An 18,958-nucleotide genomic window follows, 5' to 3' on the forward strand; every position below is an offset into this window, starting at 1 on the left:
TTTGGAACCCTTAAACTAAATCATATGAAATAAAAAAAACCTCCAAACTCTTGTAAATATGTGGTTTTATTGGTGTAAATTATTTATTGGTAGCGTATAGATTATATTAGTTTCAAATAACAAGACAACAGCGACAACATTCAGATACAGTCAGTTTGCTGTAATGTTAACAGGCAACATTAAGTTAAAATCTTCATAAATTAGGTGAAACATTCATCGCCTCTTTGCAGCCGACATCCTCTGCCTCTGTGCTTTGTCCGCCTTCCACTAGAAATGGCCGACAGTTTGACTTGTCTCTGAGCGGTGTAGTGCCTCTGCCTCGCTTCTGTTCCTGGACCAATCCTCAGAGATGGCGTTTGGGCGTCCAGAGGACTTCCTTCAGGGGTTTGCTCAAGCTTGCAGCAACCCCAGAGCAGTAATTCCCTCCACTCTTTTTGTTGAACTTCATTTTTTTGTTTGTTTTTTTTCCCCCAAAACTGACCACACAGGCTTTCCTTCACGTGTCCCAGCTGTAATCTTTGCACTCTGTTAACTGGAGGTAGGAGCTGATGGCCTCCCTCAGCCCGTCGCTCACCAAGGAGTTGTCCGACTCAGTTCTCTTTCTCCCGAGGATCACGGACCTATTTCAACGGAACATAACAGAAAAAAGGTTTAGGGGTTTGAATAGCTTTGGTTTTTGCTGCAAAGCAATTATCACAAATAAAAGTAGAACTTCACAGAGTCACAGGAAACTTTCTTCAGACCGAACATGGCGGTGAAGCGCACAAACAGCAACCAGTCAATACAACCACAGCCTTATCTGCCCAGTTGATCATGTTTTCAAACTCCTCTGCATCGGTTCGCTTAGCTCTAAATCACGCAGTACTATAGGACTATAATAGGTCTGTTTTTCATTATAGTTTAATTTTATTTTGCGACTTTTTGTTTGTCTAATTTAGTTAGATTCAGTGTGTGTTTTCTAGTCTCTATCAGTTAAATGCTGCCTAGTTTTGGTTTAGTTTTTAATTAGTCATAGTTTTAGATTTAGTTTTTTCATACTTTGGTTAATTTTTAGATGCTGAATTCAAAAAAGGTTTAAATATTATTGTATTTTGATTATGTATAAATCGATTGGGTAATACGATACCATTTTTTTATTTTATTATTCAATTATTGCTGAACAACCAACTGTCTGAATTTGCCACCAGCTGATGTGAACTGTGTGTGTGTGTGTGTGTGTTGGGGGGTGGGGGGAATCAATTTCTCACCAGTTCGAAAGGCTAAGAAATAGATTCATAAACACAAAAACGAAGAATATTATACTTATAATTTCAGTATGTTTTAGTTTTATAACATGGGTCCAGTTTCAGTTTTCGTTACTTTGCTGGTTTTAATGACCTTGGACTGAACCAATGCATTCTGAGGAAATGCCAGCAAAAACAGCAATCAGTCGGTCCTCTCACCTGCTAATTTCCCTCCAGTTGATGGTCGGCCTCCTGACGGTGGTGGGAACTGGTCTGGGCTCATCCAACCCTTGGATGAAGCAAGGGACCGTCAGTCGACAGCACAGCCCGTCTGGAAGTTCTGTGGAAGGAAAAACGGCGCCGATGTCAGTCAGGTACATTTTGCTGCGACGATGTAAGAAGACAGGACCAGGATCTCAGCACAAACCTGAATAGTGTTGCACCAGGTAATGGAGGGAGGGAAATGTGAGACCTGGAGAAATGTAGACCCAGGAGTTTTCCAGCTGGGAGATGCGGTAGTGCTTCACAGGGTTCAGGTCTGAGGAGCCGGTCCTCCGCAGGATGGAGAGGGAATAGCTGTCTAAATGCAGAAAACACACACAGACGCAGCTGTTAAAATACACGTTTGAACTTTTGTGCTGTTTTCCCTGGAGTTGAAATCTTTTTGTTGCACTTTTTAAATAAACTATCAAACACATGACTGAGTTCAGTGATAGAAAAAATTGACAAATATTTAGATTCTGTCCTCAGCAGGGCTGGTCAAAAGTTGAATGGAGTCCTGGGCAGAATTTTGGTTTGGGGCCCACTTCCTGTTTATTCACCAGCCACCATTGCACCAATAATATCTATTTAATATTGTCCACGGTCAATCGTTTCACATTCTGCTTTAATCATATCTTAACTAATTAGGAATCGTTCTGATTCTTTTCTTAAATAGGGTTCTGTTAAAAAGTAATTCTCTTAATTTAAGTTTCTAATCAGTACTTGGCTGGCAGCAAACATTTCATAAAGGTTTGCTGCCACGAAAAGAATATGGAATATACTGTATAAAATGTAAAGATGCTGATTCTAAAAATCAAAAAATGTTTGTTGTATTCAGTCCCCAAGTTGCTAATCTGGCTGAATTAGCGCTACTCCTATATGAGCTAAGCCGTTTATATTTTCTTTGTCTTCAACAAAAAAAGCAAATATTTCAGTTCTTTCATGTATATGTCTGCATTTTATAAACTGTTGAGTTATTTATTTAAGCAACATGCTAGATTTATGCTGCTGGGACAGAAGTTGTGTAGTTTCAACTAGACGTTGTGGGTCAGTTTGTCGGAACAGAGAAACACCAGAAAGAGTTGCTTCTTTTCAGGCGGCCATTTTGAACTATTCGACAACCTGACGAGTCTACACTGAAACTCTTCCACAGGATGAAATGAGAAATAAACAGATAGTAAAATGATGTGGTAAGATTATGTTAATGTGGGTAATGACCAGCTGACATACAAGAACCAGTTTAACTGAAACTAACATTAATTACCTTTCAGATTCTAAGCGGTTAATGCAAGCTAGTGCTAGCTGTGTTCAATATTCACACTTTCACCAAATAATTAGTCATTAGTCAAGTTAAAAGGCTAAAGTTGTTTCTACTTTCAAGTTTTCTCACAAACGTGGTTCAACATAAGGATCCGAGAATTTTAAACATTTCCATTTTGAGAGTTAATTTTATTATCTAAATTCAACTTTCTTGATAAGTAAACGCAAATTTAAACCAAAGAAGAAAAAAAATCCTACACAGTACTCCATTTGCATAAAGGCCACTCTATGGCAGGCTGAACATTATTTAATGTAACTCATATTCAGTGTACTGAGTCAACACTGCATGTTAAACCAACTCAGGTCTGAATCTATTCGTCTCAGTATCCAACTAGCAAAAATAACTGTAACAGAGCTGTTTTTAACCTCAAACCTTTTAAAGTTGTACTTTCAAATGAAATAAATCGCAGCAGAGGCTATAACATTGAATTACAAGTGTTTAATGTACAGTTTACTATTTTTTTTAAAAAAAAGATCTAACCTCTGTTTGTCTCTGATTCACGGATCAAAAAGGCTCCAGTCTGGTTGCTGGGATGTTTAAGGAGTTCCTCTGCTTTATACCTGCTGATCCCCGTGTACAGCCACCTGTTGCAAAAAAAACAAAACAAAAGTGTTACCCACATATTCAACAAGATGACACTACATTGCAACATTTGATAAATATTTTCAGGTCTGGAAAATCCACTGGAACACCATGACAGAAGATTGACTCCCCCCAGGAGGAGGAGGAGTGAAACTGTTGGAGCCTGTTTGTGTGATCAAAGAGAGCAGACATCTTGTTCCAAACGTCTGTCTCCACCGAGGCGCAGTTCACCTACACAGAACCTCCTCTCACGGAACTCCCCTCTTCTCTTCACTCTGTTCTCTCTGCTTTCTCACACGCACGGCTATGAAATCTTAACGTCACTCACTTGTCTGTCACCTTCGCCGTGTAGTTGGTGGGCACGTAGCTCTCGCGCCCGGTGGTCGTGGATCTCACCATCACGAAATCACCGTCGCTGTGACGTTTGAGAACAGACATCTGTCACTAATCTGCCGTCAAGTCCAGATTGGATGATGTTTGGAGTTACACTTACTCTGAGACTACGGTCAGCCTTTCCCCCAAGTGCATGGTCAGTTCTGTGTGCTCAAATGATGGGTAGTCGTACAAAGAGACGATCACACTTTCCTGTTGTCCTGCAAGAGATGAGATACAGGCATCGTTGATGTTTTGCTTAATTTATTTAATTTATTTAATTTACTTAATTTTTTTTTTGTCCTCCTGAGTGTTTTGGGAGTGGAACTTACTTGGCGTCGCAGATCCAGACTGATTTTCGAGGACTGTCTGGTTGCATTGACATCTGGTGTAGCAGGTGCCCATCCTCTGGTTTGGGAATTCATGAGAACAAGTAGAAGAAAAGGTAGAAGGAGAAGAAGAAGAAGAAAAAGAAAAAGAAGAAGAAGTGGAGAACTTAGTGAGACAATCTGGGAAACATGGAGATTTCATTTTCCTCATCCTACTGATTATTGCTATGACTGTGCAGCGAATCGTGGCCACCTATAGGGACTCTATTTATTGTAAGCAAGCAACAGTCGCGAGGTGACACAGGAAGGCGCCCGACCACAACAAGAAGCCCTGTGATATCCTGTGTTAAATTTCCATGCAGCATGCAAGCGAGGGAACGAGCGAGACTTTGATGCTTCTCGAAGGCTAGAAAAGAGGGAAATTTTCCTCTTATGACACGAAGTGCAAAATGCATTGAAGACAACGCACTTACTGTTCATCTATTTTTCATGAGGAGAATTCAATACTACATGCAATCAAAAACAAAAAGGTAAAAGTGCCCAGTTAAATATAACTTACCCAGTTTGTTTCTTGCTCCAATAATTTATCAAGAGGATGCAGCGATATCCAAAGACAATGCTTGCAGATAAATCCTTATCTTCGGTAAGAAAATCCTTTAAAGATTGAGTGACGCTGAGCTTTGCCTCCTCTTCTTCTTCTGCTGCTGCTGTGCGCTCTTGGAAGCTGCTGTGTTTTGCAGCTGTTTCTAACGTGGGCTGACTGAAGAGAGAGGAGGTCTCCCGCCTCGCCTTTATGTACGACGGCCAGCTTCAGCTTCCTGTGACGTGCGACGCTCGAACATCTGACTCAGAGCGCCTGCAGCGATGCTCTCTATCCAGTGCAGATCTCTGAAACGCACCGCATGTGTATGGAATGAGCCCCTGCGTAAGTGATGTTTGCACTCGCAGTGCTGTTGTGGTTTGATCTGGTGACATAATTTCAAGGAGAAAAAAAAAAAAAAGAAATAAAAAAGTCATTTGCAGTCTTTGGAATCGAAATGCGGCGGCCAGATTACATGATTCTCCGTCGGCCCACTGAAACCCAGCTGATGATTAAACGGGAAGGTTCTGACTAAAGAGCCTACGAGTCCATGAAGTGATCATTTCTCATCAGTCTAAAGTTCAACATAAACCTGAGATCATAGAAGCTTTAACTATGGAATTCAGATCAATTGATTAGTGGAATGGTAAAGAATATTAAAACTTATTTGTCATATAAAAAACATACATATATGAAAAAATATAAAATAGATATATTTATATATTGTATATATATAATGTATATAAATATATATTATATATTTATATATTTTTCATATATGTATATAAAATTATATATTATATATACTTTTCATATTTTATATATATGTGCAAAAAATGTTTTATTTGCTTCAATCGTAGTTTTATCATTAACTGCCTTATCAACATGTATTTTCATAAAATGTGAAAAAAACATTCACAAACATTCAAAAAAGTAGCAACTACGTTGCAACACTCTAAATCCATTTTTATTATTGTAATTTGAAAGCAATATTACCTGCAGTTAATGCCTTTTTTTGTTGTTCTTGTTTTTATTAACTAATCTAGTATAAATCTAGATTAGTTGGTCTAGATTAGATGTAAACTAACAGCTTGTCTGTGAAGGAGATTAAAACAGCATTCCACTGTCTTTAAGAGTAAACAGATTCAATCCAGTCTTGTAAATGAATTTGTAAGTGCCATTTTAATCAACCATTAAGCTATGGTTAATTACTAATGATCATATTATTAGCTACAGAATAGATGGTAGGAGGCTGTGCGCCACCTCTGAGGTTTCTGAACTGTTCTGAGATTGGATCATGTAAAATATTTCCATTAAGACCATTTGTGAAATAGAAAAGTAAAGTGGTGTAAAAAATTCACCTGAACCTCTCAGACTGTTGTTTTTTTTCCTGACATCTCTCAGTGATACAGTTATCTGTTAGGGGAAATTATATTGAAATATTGACGCAACATATAAAAACAAGAAATCTAAATTTCTAATTTTCTCTAATTGGCAAGAAATCTAAAGCATTGGCACAATAATTAATAAAAACTTTTTGAAAGGTTCTGGAGACTTTTATTTAGCACTAATGAGACAGGGAGTGAGGAAGTCATGTAGTAAGGGGCCTAAATCCCACCCTGGATGGTTATGTGGAGGGATGATGGTCTCTGTATTTGCTCTAATGCTACACCATGCGGTGCTTGTGAAGCGAGGCGGCCTACAAACCTGACTCAGTTAAACCTGATATCCATATTACTACATATTAAACAAAAACGCAGGCAAAGTGGAAAGGTTACTGAAAAATTAATTAGAAATTCAATGTGGGTGTTGTTTCTTTGTGCATTATAAAGGCGAGGAAAAATATTACATAACATCTTATTGGTGCCGGAAAAGGCATCTTCTCTGGTACTGGGGGCGTGATAAAATCTAGAGGTTCTCAATCGGTTGCTCTGAGTTTGAACCAAAACGACAGCAGTGAACGGAACAAATAGAAGAACAGATCAGGAGTTGAATCACCAGAACAGCCCGTTAGCACAGACGGAAAGTTGGGTTATCACCATTAAAAATCTTCCATAGCAGCGCAACATTTATGAAACGGGTCAGATTTTCTAATGGCGGAGCTTTTTAAACCTCCGCCTCGCCGTGTTTGATTATGTCAGATTCAAGTGCGAGGCAACTGAAGCAGTATTGTTCAGGCCAGCTCCGCAAACCGTCTTATTAAGGTTTCACCTGTACACTTCTGACTTTTTAAAAAAAAAATATGTGAGACCATACTGAATAAAATTTAACACAAGATATGTGCAAATGTAAGGGGAAAAAAACGGAGACATTTCTGGGGTATTTTTGTGGCTCGTGGAAGCAGCTTTGTGCTTCAACAGCCGTGTGCTAGCTGCTAACGGTTGATTTGTTTGCTTGCTAACCACATAGCAATCCAGTATTAGGAACTCCTTATCAGCAGCTTTAACCATATACATTAATATTAAGTGTTTTTGTTTATGGCTTTAACCACCTTGAGTCATAGACCGGATAGCTTAAGAACGTCTTGCCTAATAGAAAAGTCCTGCGAGAAAAAAAAACTACATAGAATACGAAATTAAATAGTTCTGATACAACAAAATTTAAAACCTAACTAGCGCATTTAATGCCAACTTACATTTTTAATCAATTTAATAGATATTAAGACGTGGGATGCGTGTACACCCTGGCAAACTGTGGCTTCATTAGGTCCCCAAAAAGATAAATCTCAACAGCTTTACATTATGACCCAGTATTTTCTAGCACTTGCACAACATTCAAAGAGAAACTAGAACATTCCTCTACATAGATACTTTGTTTTTGTTCCACTCTGCACCTCTGAAGTCGTTGTCTTTTGTAAAGCAGCTGATCATTGTTTTTTTGTCACTGCATGCTAAAAATAGACTGCCTCATCTGTGACAGCAGCAGTTATCACTCAGAAAGGAAATAAGAACATGTGCGGTTGGAAACAATCTCACCACCATCACCTCGCTTTTCCACTAACAGAACAGGCAAAGTACTAGAACTTACTGTCTGTCTTTCTCCTGCCAGCTGAATGAAGAAGCTCCTCTTTCACTTTATTGGGAGAAAGATACAAAAAAAAAAGAGGCAAACTCACCCGGCAAACAGAAAAACACCAGACATGTTCTCGTCTCATAGCTTTTTATTCAGTAGTAATAGAAATGAGCTGAACCAGCGGACAGTGAGAAGCCGTTCTTGGCCCCTACGTGACAGGACTGCTACACTTTTCACACCTGAGCTTGTTTATTAAGCGTCAGTGAAAAATCCATTCAGCCTGAACACAAACACCAACACAGAGCGTAAAGAATTAAAGACAAAAATAAAAAGATGAAGGCGTTGAGTTTGATCACAAGGAGAAATCTAAGCTAAATGGTGACATTTTCTAGAAGAATCTCACTTGTGCAACGTTGCAGCGCTACGTCTGCCTCACTTTGTCTGCCGTCAAAATGCAACTCCTCTGCTGTGTGCCTGTTAGGTTTATGTGATATAAAATTATGAGACCTAGATGCATTCTTACAACTTTATTCCCCTCATCTTTAATGTATCGATTCGAGATGGAAGTGAAAAAAAAAGTTTACTTGATTAAGTGAAGGTTTTTGGTCAAACATAGCTGACACTTCGAACCGATTCACCAATAATACATTCTTAGAGTATGGAGAACACAAGCTGTTAGTACTTTTGGCCTCTCAGTGATCCTCCTCCACCCACTTTAGTCACCATGGTACACAAATGGTACACTGCAAGCTCTTGTATCCTTCTGCTGACTGCTACCTTTAAACAACAAGATTCCTTTAATGCTTTTTAACCTAGTTTCTAAGGTTAGATTAACAAAATGTCTGATTTGTTTTTCAGTTCGCCCACTTTTCTCGCAGAAAAGTTCATGCACTTCTACAGTATTTTCAGTTTTCCAGCTCCACACTTTGAAGATGAAATCAATATGAAAACCATTTCAATTCGCCACTCTCTGATGTAATTTATTACAGTTCTTAATAATAGCTTGTGATGGTATTCTATATTCTACAGCAGAGACAAAGTAAGCTGAAGTGAAGCAAAATTTTATGTTTTAAAATGTCTACATCTCATACATCTGTCTGGGTTAAGTTGCAAAAAAAAAATCTCTAAAAGAAAAAAAAATCTTGCTATGTTTTATGGAATTTACTAAACTGAAATAATTTGGCTAATTTTAACATAAAACAAGAATTAATTTTAGAAAGTAAGAAAATAAAGTGTGTCATTTTATTATGTTTAAATATCCAGTTTCAACTTTAAACGATGCTTTCCAAATTCAGGCTTTTAGTCAAACGCTGTAGCTTGCACTTTATTTCAAAGCGGTGACGTTTTAATATCAAGTGCTTTAGATGAAATTAAACACTTTCCAAGCCTTGAAAACATGTAAATGAAACTCGAGCCTTTTTCGGGCACACCTGTTTTCAGTTGTATCGCACCACATAAAAACATCACATCCAGGAAGGACCTGTACAGTGATTCATCGTGGTCTCATTTTTCACATCCCAAACCTGCGCACCGACAAGAATCTGCATGTTTTGATCCCTCGCTTTCTTCTGCGACTCATCTGCATTGCAGTAGGTTTAAAAAGAGAAACACAATTTGTTTAAAATCCATGTGAGAACCTTAAAAAACAAAAAGAAGCTCTTGCGAACACAGAGGATTTCTACAATAATGTCTGAAGAGGTTTAAAAACAAAAACAACAAAAATAAATACAAGGTTAGACAGCTGACTCAAACATTTAAATATACAACATCTGAATGTTCTCATGGTTTATGTTAGTATGTTGACTTTGACATTGTGTGTATATATATATATATATATATATATATATATATATATATATATATATATATATATATATAACATATCCTCTAATATGCATCTGTTAATATATATTTTTTATTAGCTCCTCCTTTTCTAATCACACATACACACACTCACACACTCCCTCTGGCGTCAAGTAGCTTGGGAGCAGGATGAGTGAGAAAAGAGAGGGAGGAGGGGAGTGGCGTATAAATTACTGTGGGAGTGCGCACGCAGGTGGGGAGGGGTTTAACAGGACACCTCCATGGTCTGGGGCGCCACCTGGCTGTCCAGTGCCCCGGCAGCGGCGTTGCCCTCCAGCAGGCTGCTGATGTTGTTGCGGCTGCGGCTGCTCTCCATGGAGGTGATGCTGGAGGAGGAGGTGGTGCGCGAGCGAGCCAGGCGAGTCATTCCTGCTGACGGCACTGAAACAGGGGAGGAGGAAAAAAACAACAGATGTTGTACTCTCACACACACTGACACACACATCAACACAGAGACCAGAGTGAGGCAGGAACACAGAAACAACTGAAAAACAGAAAAAGAAAAGTGCTTACCATGCAAGCAATTCTCAGAATAAACGACTAATCAGGCTAAAATAAAATAAAGAGGTGTGACTGAGAACTGCTGAATGTGTCCACTGAAAGGGGGGAAAAAAAATTAAAACGACACAAGCAATGCAGCACAACAGAGCACGGCATTTTGCAGCGGGTCATGCAGTATTTGGACGCCGGAGCGAGGACATGCTAACGGGAAGCGCCGGGCTCTGACAGGGAGAAGAAGAAGAAGAATGTAATGCAGAAGCTTCTAAAAATGCTGCTGGAAAACGTCTAGCAGAGCTCTGTGGGGAGCTTTCTGCACACATTCACATTCAAAATGGAGCGGGGTGGGGTGCCAAACTCATTTTCATTTTGGGGCCACATCAAGATAACGAATGTCCCGAAGGGTCGTTTGGGCCGGAATGTATTACTAAAACTCATTAAACTGTTAAAGAGGCAGTGTTATGTGCCTTTTAGGCACAAAGTGCCATTTTATAGCACAATCAATTAACTATGTTCCCTGTTTCAAAGTCATATACCAAATATGACTTAAAAGAAATTTGACCTTGTAATTTAACACCTTGAAATTGGGCCTTTGTCTCTTTAAGAAGCTCCTACTTTTTCTGAAACTCCGCCTTCAGGAAGTCATCACAACATGGCTCCTCTATTAACCCTTTAACAACATTTTTACCAGTGGTTCACTGAGAAGCCACTCCTATATAAGTAGACGTGACGTTACACTTATGCAGGTGTTTGCTAATTGCTGCTGGCTAGTTTGAAGGAGCAGAAAAAGCTAAAAAAAGTCGATTTTACAAAAATACTGCCCCTTTAAAACATTAATAAATAGCCATATCTGAATTCAATAAGCACTTCTTAAAAAATAAATAATATGGAACAGCTTTTCACTCTGGTCAGTCCCTCCAGGATTTCATGACTGCAAAAAAAAAATAAATTAAAAATTAAAATTAAAAATGAATTTAGTTTTTGTTTTTACAAAACCAATCACAATTTTGAGGGGCTAATTTAAAAATATTTGCACGAAATGTTGTGATACTTGAGCTTATATTTCAGTAAAGGTGACTGTTTTTTTGCTACTCGCCATACTAATCACAAACTATATTTTAACATCAGTTAAGGCTGAGGCAGCAGTGTGGTAGACATAAGAAATACTGCCACCTGCAGGTGGGAGTTGGCATCACTTTAACCCAATATTTTTCAACCACTGTGGAAGATTTGCAATAAACTCACAATTATGGAGTAGCACGTAGAAGTGCAAAGATCTGTTGATTTTGCGACTGCGAAAAACTCGAGGGACTGATTGATGTAGTTTGGCCGTATAGAGATAAAAACTGTTGCCTTAACTGATGAAACAACATTTAAGCAAAGAACTGTTAATTATATGCGTTCCCCTGCAGCCCAGAGGGACACATAAGTAGCTAAGGCGGGCCGGATTTGGCCCCGGCGCCTTGAGTTTGACACACGTGTGTGCTGCAGAAGCATTTCGGTTCAAAGCGCCCCCTGGTGGAGGAGCTACTGAAGAGTCCAGTACCTGATTCGTTGCTCAGGTGACTGAGGAGAACGTAGGGAACTGAGGGCAATAGTAGAAGAAGAAAAGACAGGAGAAAAAGGAGAAGAGGAGTGAAAAGGTGCATCTTTGTGTTTATAGAGGAGGCTTGGCATCGGCTCAGGACAAATGGCAGCTGGCTGGCAACAAGAGGTAAGAAATCATAGCATGTGCGCACACATCGAGGGCTGCTTCCTGCCGTCTGTGACCGTTTCCTGTTGCATTTCATGCTGCCCCAAGGTGTTAATGAGGGGGAAACACACTGAGGTGCCAAGGTTTTATTTTGCACACATTCGCTGCATGAAAACAGCCTTTTTTAATCTGCTCTAATCCCGCGGTGACATTTACTCGATAGGTGGACTGGATGGCCTTTAAAGCGATGCCGCCACGCCGGCTCCTCCCACGGCGAAGAGTTTGATAGCAGCAGAGACCAAAAGAGAAGTGACATTAAAGAGATTCACTCATACGGCGCCTTGCAGAAAAGTGTTTTCACTTTTTGTCACGTAACATCAAACTGCAGAGGGTTTAATGTGGGAGACTGACAGGGAAAAACAAGAAAAGAAAAAGAGTTGCATAACGGAAGTGGAAAGAAAAATTATTCCTTCTGCTGATGAGCTGCTAACGAAGGTTAAGTGCTATTAGCATAACAAAGAATGACCAAACACAGCAGGATGCTGTAGCTGATAGCTATAGCTACAGGTATAGCTTTACAGACGAACCGGAAAATAAATTCCCTACCAAATTAATCTAATATGTACACAGCTGATTTATGTGTTTCTGTGTGACAAAGATCCCATCGCTCACATTTATTAAATTGACTGAAGATGAATAAACTAAAAACTGGAGTATACACATTTTAAAAAATCATGTTTTTGAATATGTTGCTTTCTAATGTTATTACATTGAACATAATTTCAGATTTTTGTGGAATTTTGACATAAAAATTAGATATTATTGTTACAAGTTCATTTTCTAAGGAACAGGAGTAGCAGTTGGAGATGCACATACATGGAAATTTGGGCTGATATCTACAGCTGATATTGATACTATTTTTATTTGATTATACAATTAATCATGAGAAAAATAGATTAATTGATTACTAAAATAGTCAACAGCTAGTCAATAGGACGATTATTCGTCAAGCACGCCACAAAATGAGTCTTTATGGAGAAGTGGCGAGAAGGAGGTCTTCTTGGTCTCTGACCAAAAGGGAACTATGTGGCCAATATGCTAAAAACATGGCAAAAAAAATGAGCATCACTCATCTCCACACCACAGTGAAATACGGTGGTGGCAGAGTCATTCAGAGCTAAATCCAGGATAATTCTTGAAGAAAAACCTATTAGAGTCTGCAAAAGACTTGAGAAAGGGGGCGGAGCTTCACCTTCCAGCTGGACAACAAACTCCAACCATTCGTCCAGAGCTGAAGCCGGACGCCGGAGCTCAGAGCGTGTTCACATTCTGGAGCAGAACAGACACTTTCCATCCAATCACACTGAAACATCTTTTGCAAAGAGGAATGGTGTAGGTGTGCAGAGAACGAAATGTGGTTCTGCAAAGTGTTGAATCAGGGAGGATGAATATAAATTTGTTTCATCATTTTTATATCTTACTTGCAAAAAGATAAAAAAAAAAGGATAAAAAAAAAAGGATTATTTTCCTTCCCAGTTATGCACTACTACCCTCTAGGCTTGTTATAGAGCCACACATTTCCATTTATTTATTTAATTTACTTTATATTTAAGTCACATTTAAAGTACTTGTAGTCTAAATATTAATTTCACACTTGTGTTGCACATTTTATATCACTAATTGTTGCTAATATTTAACAGGAATAGCCTGTCAACAAATAAGAAATTTCCCCCCGGGGATCAATAAAGTATATTATTATTCTTTTGATGACCCATGTTGATCTTTTACATGAAATCTTAAAAAGAAATATAGGGTGGTTTGTTGTAACATGACAAAATGTGAAAATGTTCACTCATGGCTAATTTTGCAGCCCACTGTAGACAGATGATATCTGTGTGAGAAAGGAAACTAAAGCTTTATAAACCGACTCATCCGCCCAGAGGTCACACTCTCAATCTTTGAACACTTTTTCTTTTTTCAAAAACTACAAACATTAAAACCAGAAAGCCTGTTTAACTATGACTCGCCCTCAAAAGAGAGCGCATCAGTAAACAGTTGAGCATTAAAAGGGAGAGAGAGAGAAAAAAAAAAAGCACACCAAGAACAATAAAAAAGGGGTCATTTTCAACACCCACTCTGTGCCGAGCAGGAAGCAAATTGCTGTTCAGCACATCTGAGTGTGATTTCAGACACAAATCTCACCTACTGAGAGCTGTGAGTGGCACACGCTGCAAAGAGCACAGAGGAAATGATATTAGCACCAACAGAAGCCCCCCCTCGAAGGCCACTCCGTCCGGGATGGGGGCTCAGAGAGCATGCCGCTTTTCATGCTCTCCTGGACGAAACCCAACCCACTCTACCAAAACCCAGGTTGTTTAGCAACAGGCAGCAATGCGAGAGAGAGAGAGAGAGAAAAACAAAAAACAACCCCCACCGAGCTCAGGAGTCTTTTGTAATTGCGCTCACGTCAACAGGAAGCCGAAGAAGTAAACACAGATGAACCTGAACCACAAGAACGTCATCGAAAAGCAGCTAGAAAGTGACCACAGAGTCAACCGGTTCAAACCCGAGTTACTATATATATATTCATATGTTTTTCAAAGACCTTTGACACATTAAAATGACAGCTGTTTTACTTACTGTATCCCATGCCCTGAACAAAGTACTTGAACGCCTCGGCGAGCTTCCCGGGCTGCAGAGAGAAAGTCAAGTTTTATCTCCAGAGCAGATTGGAGCAACAAGGCAGTTCAAAGTGTTTGACATCATGAAAACGTAACATAGTAATGATGAAACAAGCAGCCGACGTTACATTTTGTCAAATCCTATCATTAATCAAATATGTTGATTAATGTTCCAGTTATTATGAATCAAAGGCGACTCTAAACTGGTGAGTTTTTAGCTTTGATTTGAAGGAAGTCGGTGTTTCTGCAGTTTTAAAGTTTTCTGGAAGTTTATTCCAGATTTGTGCAGAAGCTGAATGTTGGTTCGGCTTCAGAAAAAATAGTGATATGTTGCATTTCTAAAATGTAAAAAAGCAAAAAAATAAAAATAAATAACTGACCTGCACAACTTGTGGCAAGCCTCCACAATCAGCCATCTAAAGAACCAATATCAGTTTTATTAAAACGTGAATTTTAAAGCTAAAATTGATTTGAGTTTTACTCATCTGAAATAGCAAACGCGCTTCACCTTTAGCAGTGTGGTCTTGGTGGGATTCAACCTGGAATTGCACTCCACCTGAAACACAAAGACGTTGACAACAAAGAAGAAGAAGCAAATTATTTAAATGACCATTTCTGGTGAACTTTGACCTACCACAGCCTCGACAGCAGGTGACGTGTCTCCGACCACCAGCAGGGCGGGGCACCTGGAGTGGGTGAACAGAAAAACATCTAAGGTCAAGCTGCGCTCTGGTGCAAAACACAGATCAGCGCCGCCTCAGTCTCAACACCCACGTTAGTGTGTTCACCGTATCCTCGTTCAACCCCACGATGGGCCTTTCGATCTCCAGGTCTCTGCGGCTGCAGACAAAGTAAAGTAACGGCGTGTTAAGAGAAGATGAAGCTAAAAAAAGAACCATGTAATGTTGACTTAAGCTGTGGGGTTAGACTGGCCTTTTTGGGATTAATTTTAAGTTTTGACCAGAAATAATAATAATAATAATAATAATAATAATAATAATAATAATAATAATAATAAAATGAAGAAGGAGAAAAAGCAAAACAATGTGCATCTTTCACATCTTTGAACTTACTACTGGTAGGAGCCACAGAACAGGGCCAGGTTGTCCTGGTTGATGTCCTGGGCGATGTGGAGGCGGTAGGTCTGGATCAGCTCCTGGTTTTCTGTCAGCTCATCCTGACGGACAGAAAATACTTCAACAAATTCCAGTAAAGATAAACACATTTAAGAGTCCAGACTCTACAGTAATCGTACCCCTTTCTCGTTTTGGCACACTTGGCATGATGTTGTCACTGCTGTGTTTCACCATGGGATGTTCAGGGTGATCCATTGAGGGGTTTTTTATGTGCATTTTGAGGTATATCATTGAAAAAAAGGTTTATGGTTTATGTTAAGGCAACATTTGAAAAAAACTCCCTCAATTTCACAAAAACATTTTTTACTTTTTTCTTGAAAAGTGTTAATGCAACCTCCACTTGCAGCCATGAGTTTATTACATCTAACGACATTACGCTTTCCGTAGCCTGGTTGATTCGCTCCAAACCCGTAGATGGAAACGCGCCTAATCTGCGTTTTGCTTTTTTGTGGAACATTTTAGAAGTTTGCTCAAAATTCACAAAACAATTGGATGGAAGCATGGCTACGGTTCATTTTTAGCCAAAACCTGGACTTTTACATGTAGGTCAAAACAAATAAACTTCTCCCACATGTTTTCTTGAGGCAAACAGCTAACAGTACTTCTTTAAGCTTCCTGCCGCCTCTCTTCCATACATGCCAGATCTATAGAAAGTATGACTGAACTACTACAAAGTCTTCATGGGTCTCTCACACTGCTGCTCACACTTCATATCCATGAACATGCATCAAGAACAAGCAGTAAAAACGTCATAAAGAACTTGCACCCATGGTATATAGAACCAATTTGTCTGCTCTTATGGAGGATGTATAAATCCCAACATGTGTCTCCAGAGGAGGCACTGATTACAGTTTCAGGTCTATCGTTGATTTTTAAAAAGTCCGACTTCCCAATTCCAATTTTGGTCGATACTGTTTTTTTTATTTTTTTATTTGTTTGAAAAGCGACTAAATATATCGACAAAGTTGCTAAGTTGGCAACAGTGGGTGACTATTGTTGACCGCTGTCAGCCAAACCTCTCTCATGGCAGAGGAAAAGAGAACAATGGCTGACTTTTAGACCTCTGCAGAGGAAGGTAAGATCGGTAAGACTGAGGAAATCAAGGCCAATTTTTCGGTTCACACCTACTTGTCTAGTCTGCAGAGTCTGCGGATCTCTGCAGCTTCACTTTTCAAATGGGTAAAATAAAACCTGGTGTAATTTTTATTCAGCTTCACAATTCTGCTTAAGTTGCATATGACGTCAAACACACACACAAAAAAAACAATGTTTCAAATTTCTGTGCCTGTAACGTGACCACGTGTGTTGAAAAGATTAAGGAATAATCCATTTCATACACAACAACGTGGAGGAAGTCACATTTAACAGAAGCGCAGTGGATGTGAATACATTTTACGTGATTGATTCACTCCAACAGCTGCTTATGTTTGCACAGTGGGGTCATTTATAGCACTATTAGACGACTGTTTGCTTTTTGTGGGTCATGATTGGCCTCACTACATATTAAAGATGTTATTAGCAAACGTCTGTTAGTCGTTAAAGGTTAGATAAACTTCTGGCTTTTCAAGAGAAGTCGAGTAGTTTATTACAGACGCCGACACAGGATCAGTAATAAACGAGAGAGGAGGGCGGGAGAAAGAGTCGCAGTGAGAACTCACAGTGCTGAAGTGGTGACCCATGACGATGTCCACCAAGTTACTGGTCCATCCAGACAGCTGCACACACACAGCCGGCAGAGACAATGTAACACATTTATCATCATTTTGTTAGTGTGTGCTTTTCGTTTTCTTAGGAAACTGATTTTTGTACTCGGTGAGCAAATTCACAGAACATTTAGCTTGTGCAACAATAATAAGCAGAATAAATGGCATAATTAGAGTGTAGCTAAGTTATTACTTAAATAAACATTGTTGAACAACAAACACTGTATACTGTGTGTTTTAGAAATTAACAAAAAGCAGCTTAATATATCTTTAGATGCACTATCTCACATTAACATGAGGTCGGGTAGAAAAACAACCCTATCTGGAGCTTGCATCAGCGCTTTCTGATAAAAACTTACCATGTGTATTTTTAACCACTGCTCATCTAATAATACTGAGTCTGCTCTGCCTGTGCAGATCTTATATTGTACACTTAGTACACTGGTTGGAAGTCAAAAGATTGTCTGGGGTTTTTCAACTGTTTTAGGGTAATTTTGATGAGCTCAATCCAAAAGTCAGACTGGTTTTGCTGAATCAGATCAACTTTCTGAACTATGGAGCAACATGAGTATCAAAACCCACGACTTGTTCTCACATCTGGATCGATTTCCTGAGAATCTGATCAGTGAGTGATGAGCAGGAGGAGAGACTCCATCAGGACAGGAAAGAGACGGAGAATTTTACACAGTCAAGACGAAATGTTCAATTCACATGTACTTACCCTGATCAGTGTTTATTATTCAATTTTCAGAAATCCAAATTTGTATCATTTAATTAATAAACTCTGTTGGAAAACAATTTTTTCCTCCTAAATCCATTTTTGGATGAGAAATATTAACAAAAATGAACTGATTGTGTCACAAAAATGTAATGAATTAAGTCAGAAGATCAGATTTCTCTAAATCAAATTAGAATAAAAACCTGACCTGATGGAGGAAAAATTGATGTCATTTTTGGATTCAGCTGTGCTACATAGTCCAAATTTAGCTGAAAAAACAGACAACTTCCAAAGAATATTCTTTTGTAACCCAATGTTATTGTTCCACCATTTTTTGTTGATGGGATACTCTTCCTCTAGCAGTAATTTGAAAGTCGTCTGAATCGCAGCATGATAACGGTGAAAAAAAATAAATACTTTTGTGTAGTTCGTCAGTTTATTTTTCCATTTTGGTCGCTTCTGATCGCACATTTCTCATTCCTGTTTGAATTTCACATGAAACTTCCTTCCGGGTTCTGCGGTGAAGTTGGAACACTGACCTTCGAAGCGGCCCAATCAATCCAGCCTTCGGCGCATGGGTCGACGTTGATCAGAACCAGTCCTTCTATGAGGCTGGGGTTGTTCAGCTGGAAAGTAAGCGATGAACGTGAAGGTAATGCAGTGTTTTAGAGACAGAAAAGTTTTAAAATGAAACAACTTTCCACCATTTTTTGTAATAATAATAAAAAAGTGACACACGAAAAGAGTCTTAGAGGAGACATCCTTCTAAAAAGAAAATCTTAATATGGATGATGACAGCTCGTCTAGGACAGCAAAGCAGCTATATCTGTTCCTGTAAATTTAATTAACTTTATAAAATAAAAAAACAAAAAAAGGGAAACATTTTTAAATGACTCTGTGGCCATAAACCGTGAATAAAAACATAAAGTGAACAAAAACAAAGAAGCAGGTTTTCTTCTCCTCTGATAAACATAGCAGCAGTGAAT

The 18,958-nt window shown here is 38.9% G+C and overlaps 2 protein-coding genes across 5 annotated transcripts in view; both read right to left on the minus strand.

Annotated features, from left to right (window-relative positions):
• Positions 1 to 48: 48 nt before the first annotated feature.
• On the minus strand, positions 49 to 4,861 carry sla2a (Src like adaptor 2a). Of its 2 annotated transcripts, none has more exons than XM_015011422.2 (8): positions 4,648 to 4,861; positions 4,092 to 4,167; positions 3,881 to 3,980; positions 3,716 to 3,802; positions 3,286 to 3,389; positions 1,651 to 1,803; positions 1,443 to 1,563; positions 49 to 620 (listed from the first exon to the last, which is right to left on the minus strand). In XM_015011422.2, the coding sequence occupies exons 2-8, from the start codon at positions 4,162 to 4,164 to the stop codon at positions 497 to 499; spliced, it is 762 nt and encodes a 253-aa protein (XP_014866908.1). In that variant the 5' UTR covers positions 4,165 to 4,167; positions 4,648 to 4,861; the 3' UTR covers positions 49 to 496. The 2 variants fall into 2 exon arrangements, with proteins under 2 accessions (XP_014866908.1, XP_087861516.1); XM_088005390.1 differs by having other exon boundaries at positions 4,644 to 4,861.
• A 2,949-nt stretch (positions 4,862 to 7,810) lies between these two features.
• ndrg3a (ndrg family member 3a) overlaps positions 7,811 to 18,958 on the minus strand; it is a 53,086-nt gene continuing 41,938 nt past the window's right edge. For 2 of the 3 annotated variants that reach the window (XM_015011417.2, XM_015011418.2), the window contains 10 exons: positions 18,512 to 18,598; positions 17,210 to 17,266; positions 15,489 to 15,592; positions 15,190 to 15,255; positions 15,050 to 15,101; positions 14,924 to 14,971; positions 14,796 to 14,831; positions 14,375 to 14,426; positions 11,588 to 11,626; positions 7,811 to 9,924 (listed from right to left, as the gene is read on the minus strand). In XM_015011417.2, the coding sequence (XP_014866903.2) occupies positions 9,749 to 9,924; positions 11,588 to 11,626; positions 14,375 to 14,426; positions 14,796 to 14,831; positions 14,924 to 14,971; positions 15,050 to 15,101; positions 15,190 to 15,255; positions 15,489 to 15,592; positions 17,210 to 17,266; positions 18,512 to 18,598 (717 nt within the window). In that variant the 3' untranslated portion in view covers positions 7,811 to 9,748. The remainder of the gene's footprint in view (positions 9,925 to 11,587; positions 11,627 to 14,374; positions 14,427 to 14,795; positions 14,832 to 14,923; positions 14,972 to 15,049; positions 15,102 to 15,189; positions 15,256 to 15,488; positions 15,593 to 17,209; positions 17,267 to 18,511; positions 18,599 to 18,958) is intronic. The other variant, XM_015011419.2, reaches the window with a different exon arrangement.

The sequence above is a fragment of the Poecilia mexicana genome, unplaced genomic scaffold (genome assembly GCF_051168715.1).
Source record: "Poecilia mexicana isolate PSO_F unplaced genomic scaffold, ASM5116871v1 scaffold_5, whole genome shotgun sequence".
Taxonomy (NCBI): domain Eukaryota; kingdom Metazoa; phylum Chordata; class Actinopteri; order Cyprinodontiformes; family Poeciliidae; genus Poecilia; species Poecilia mexicana.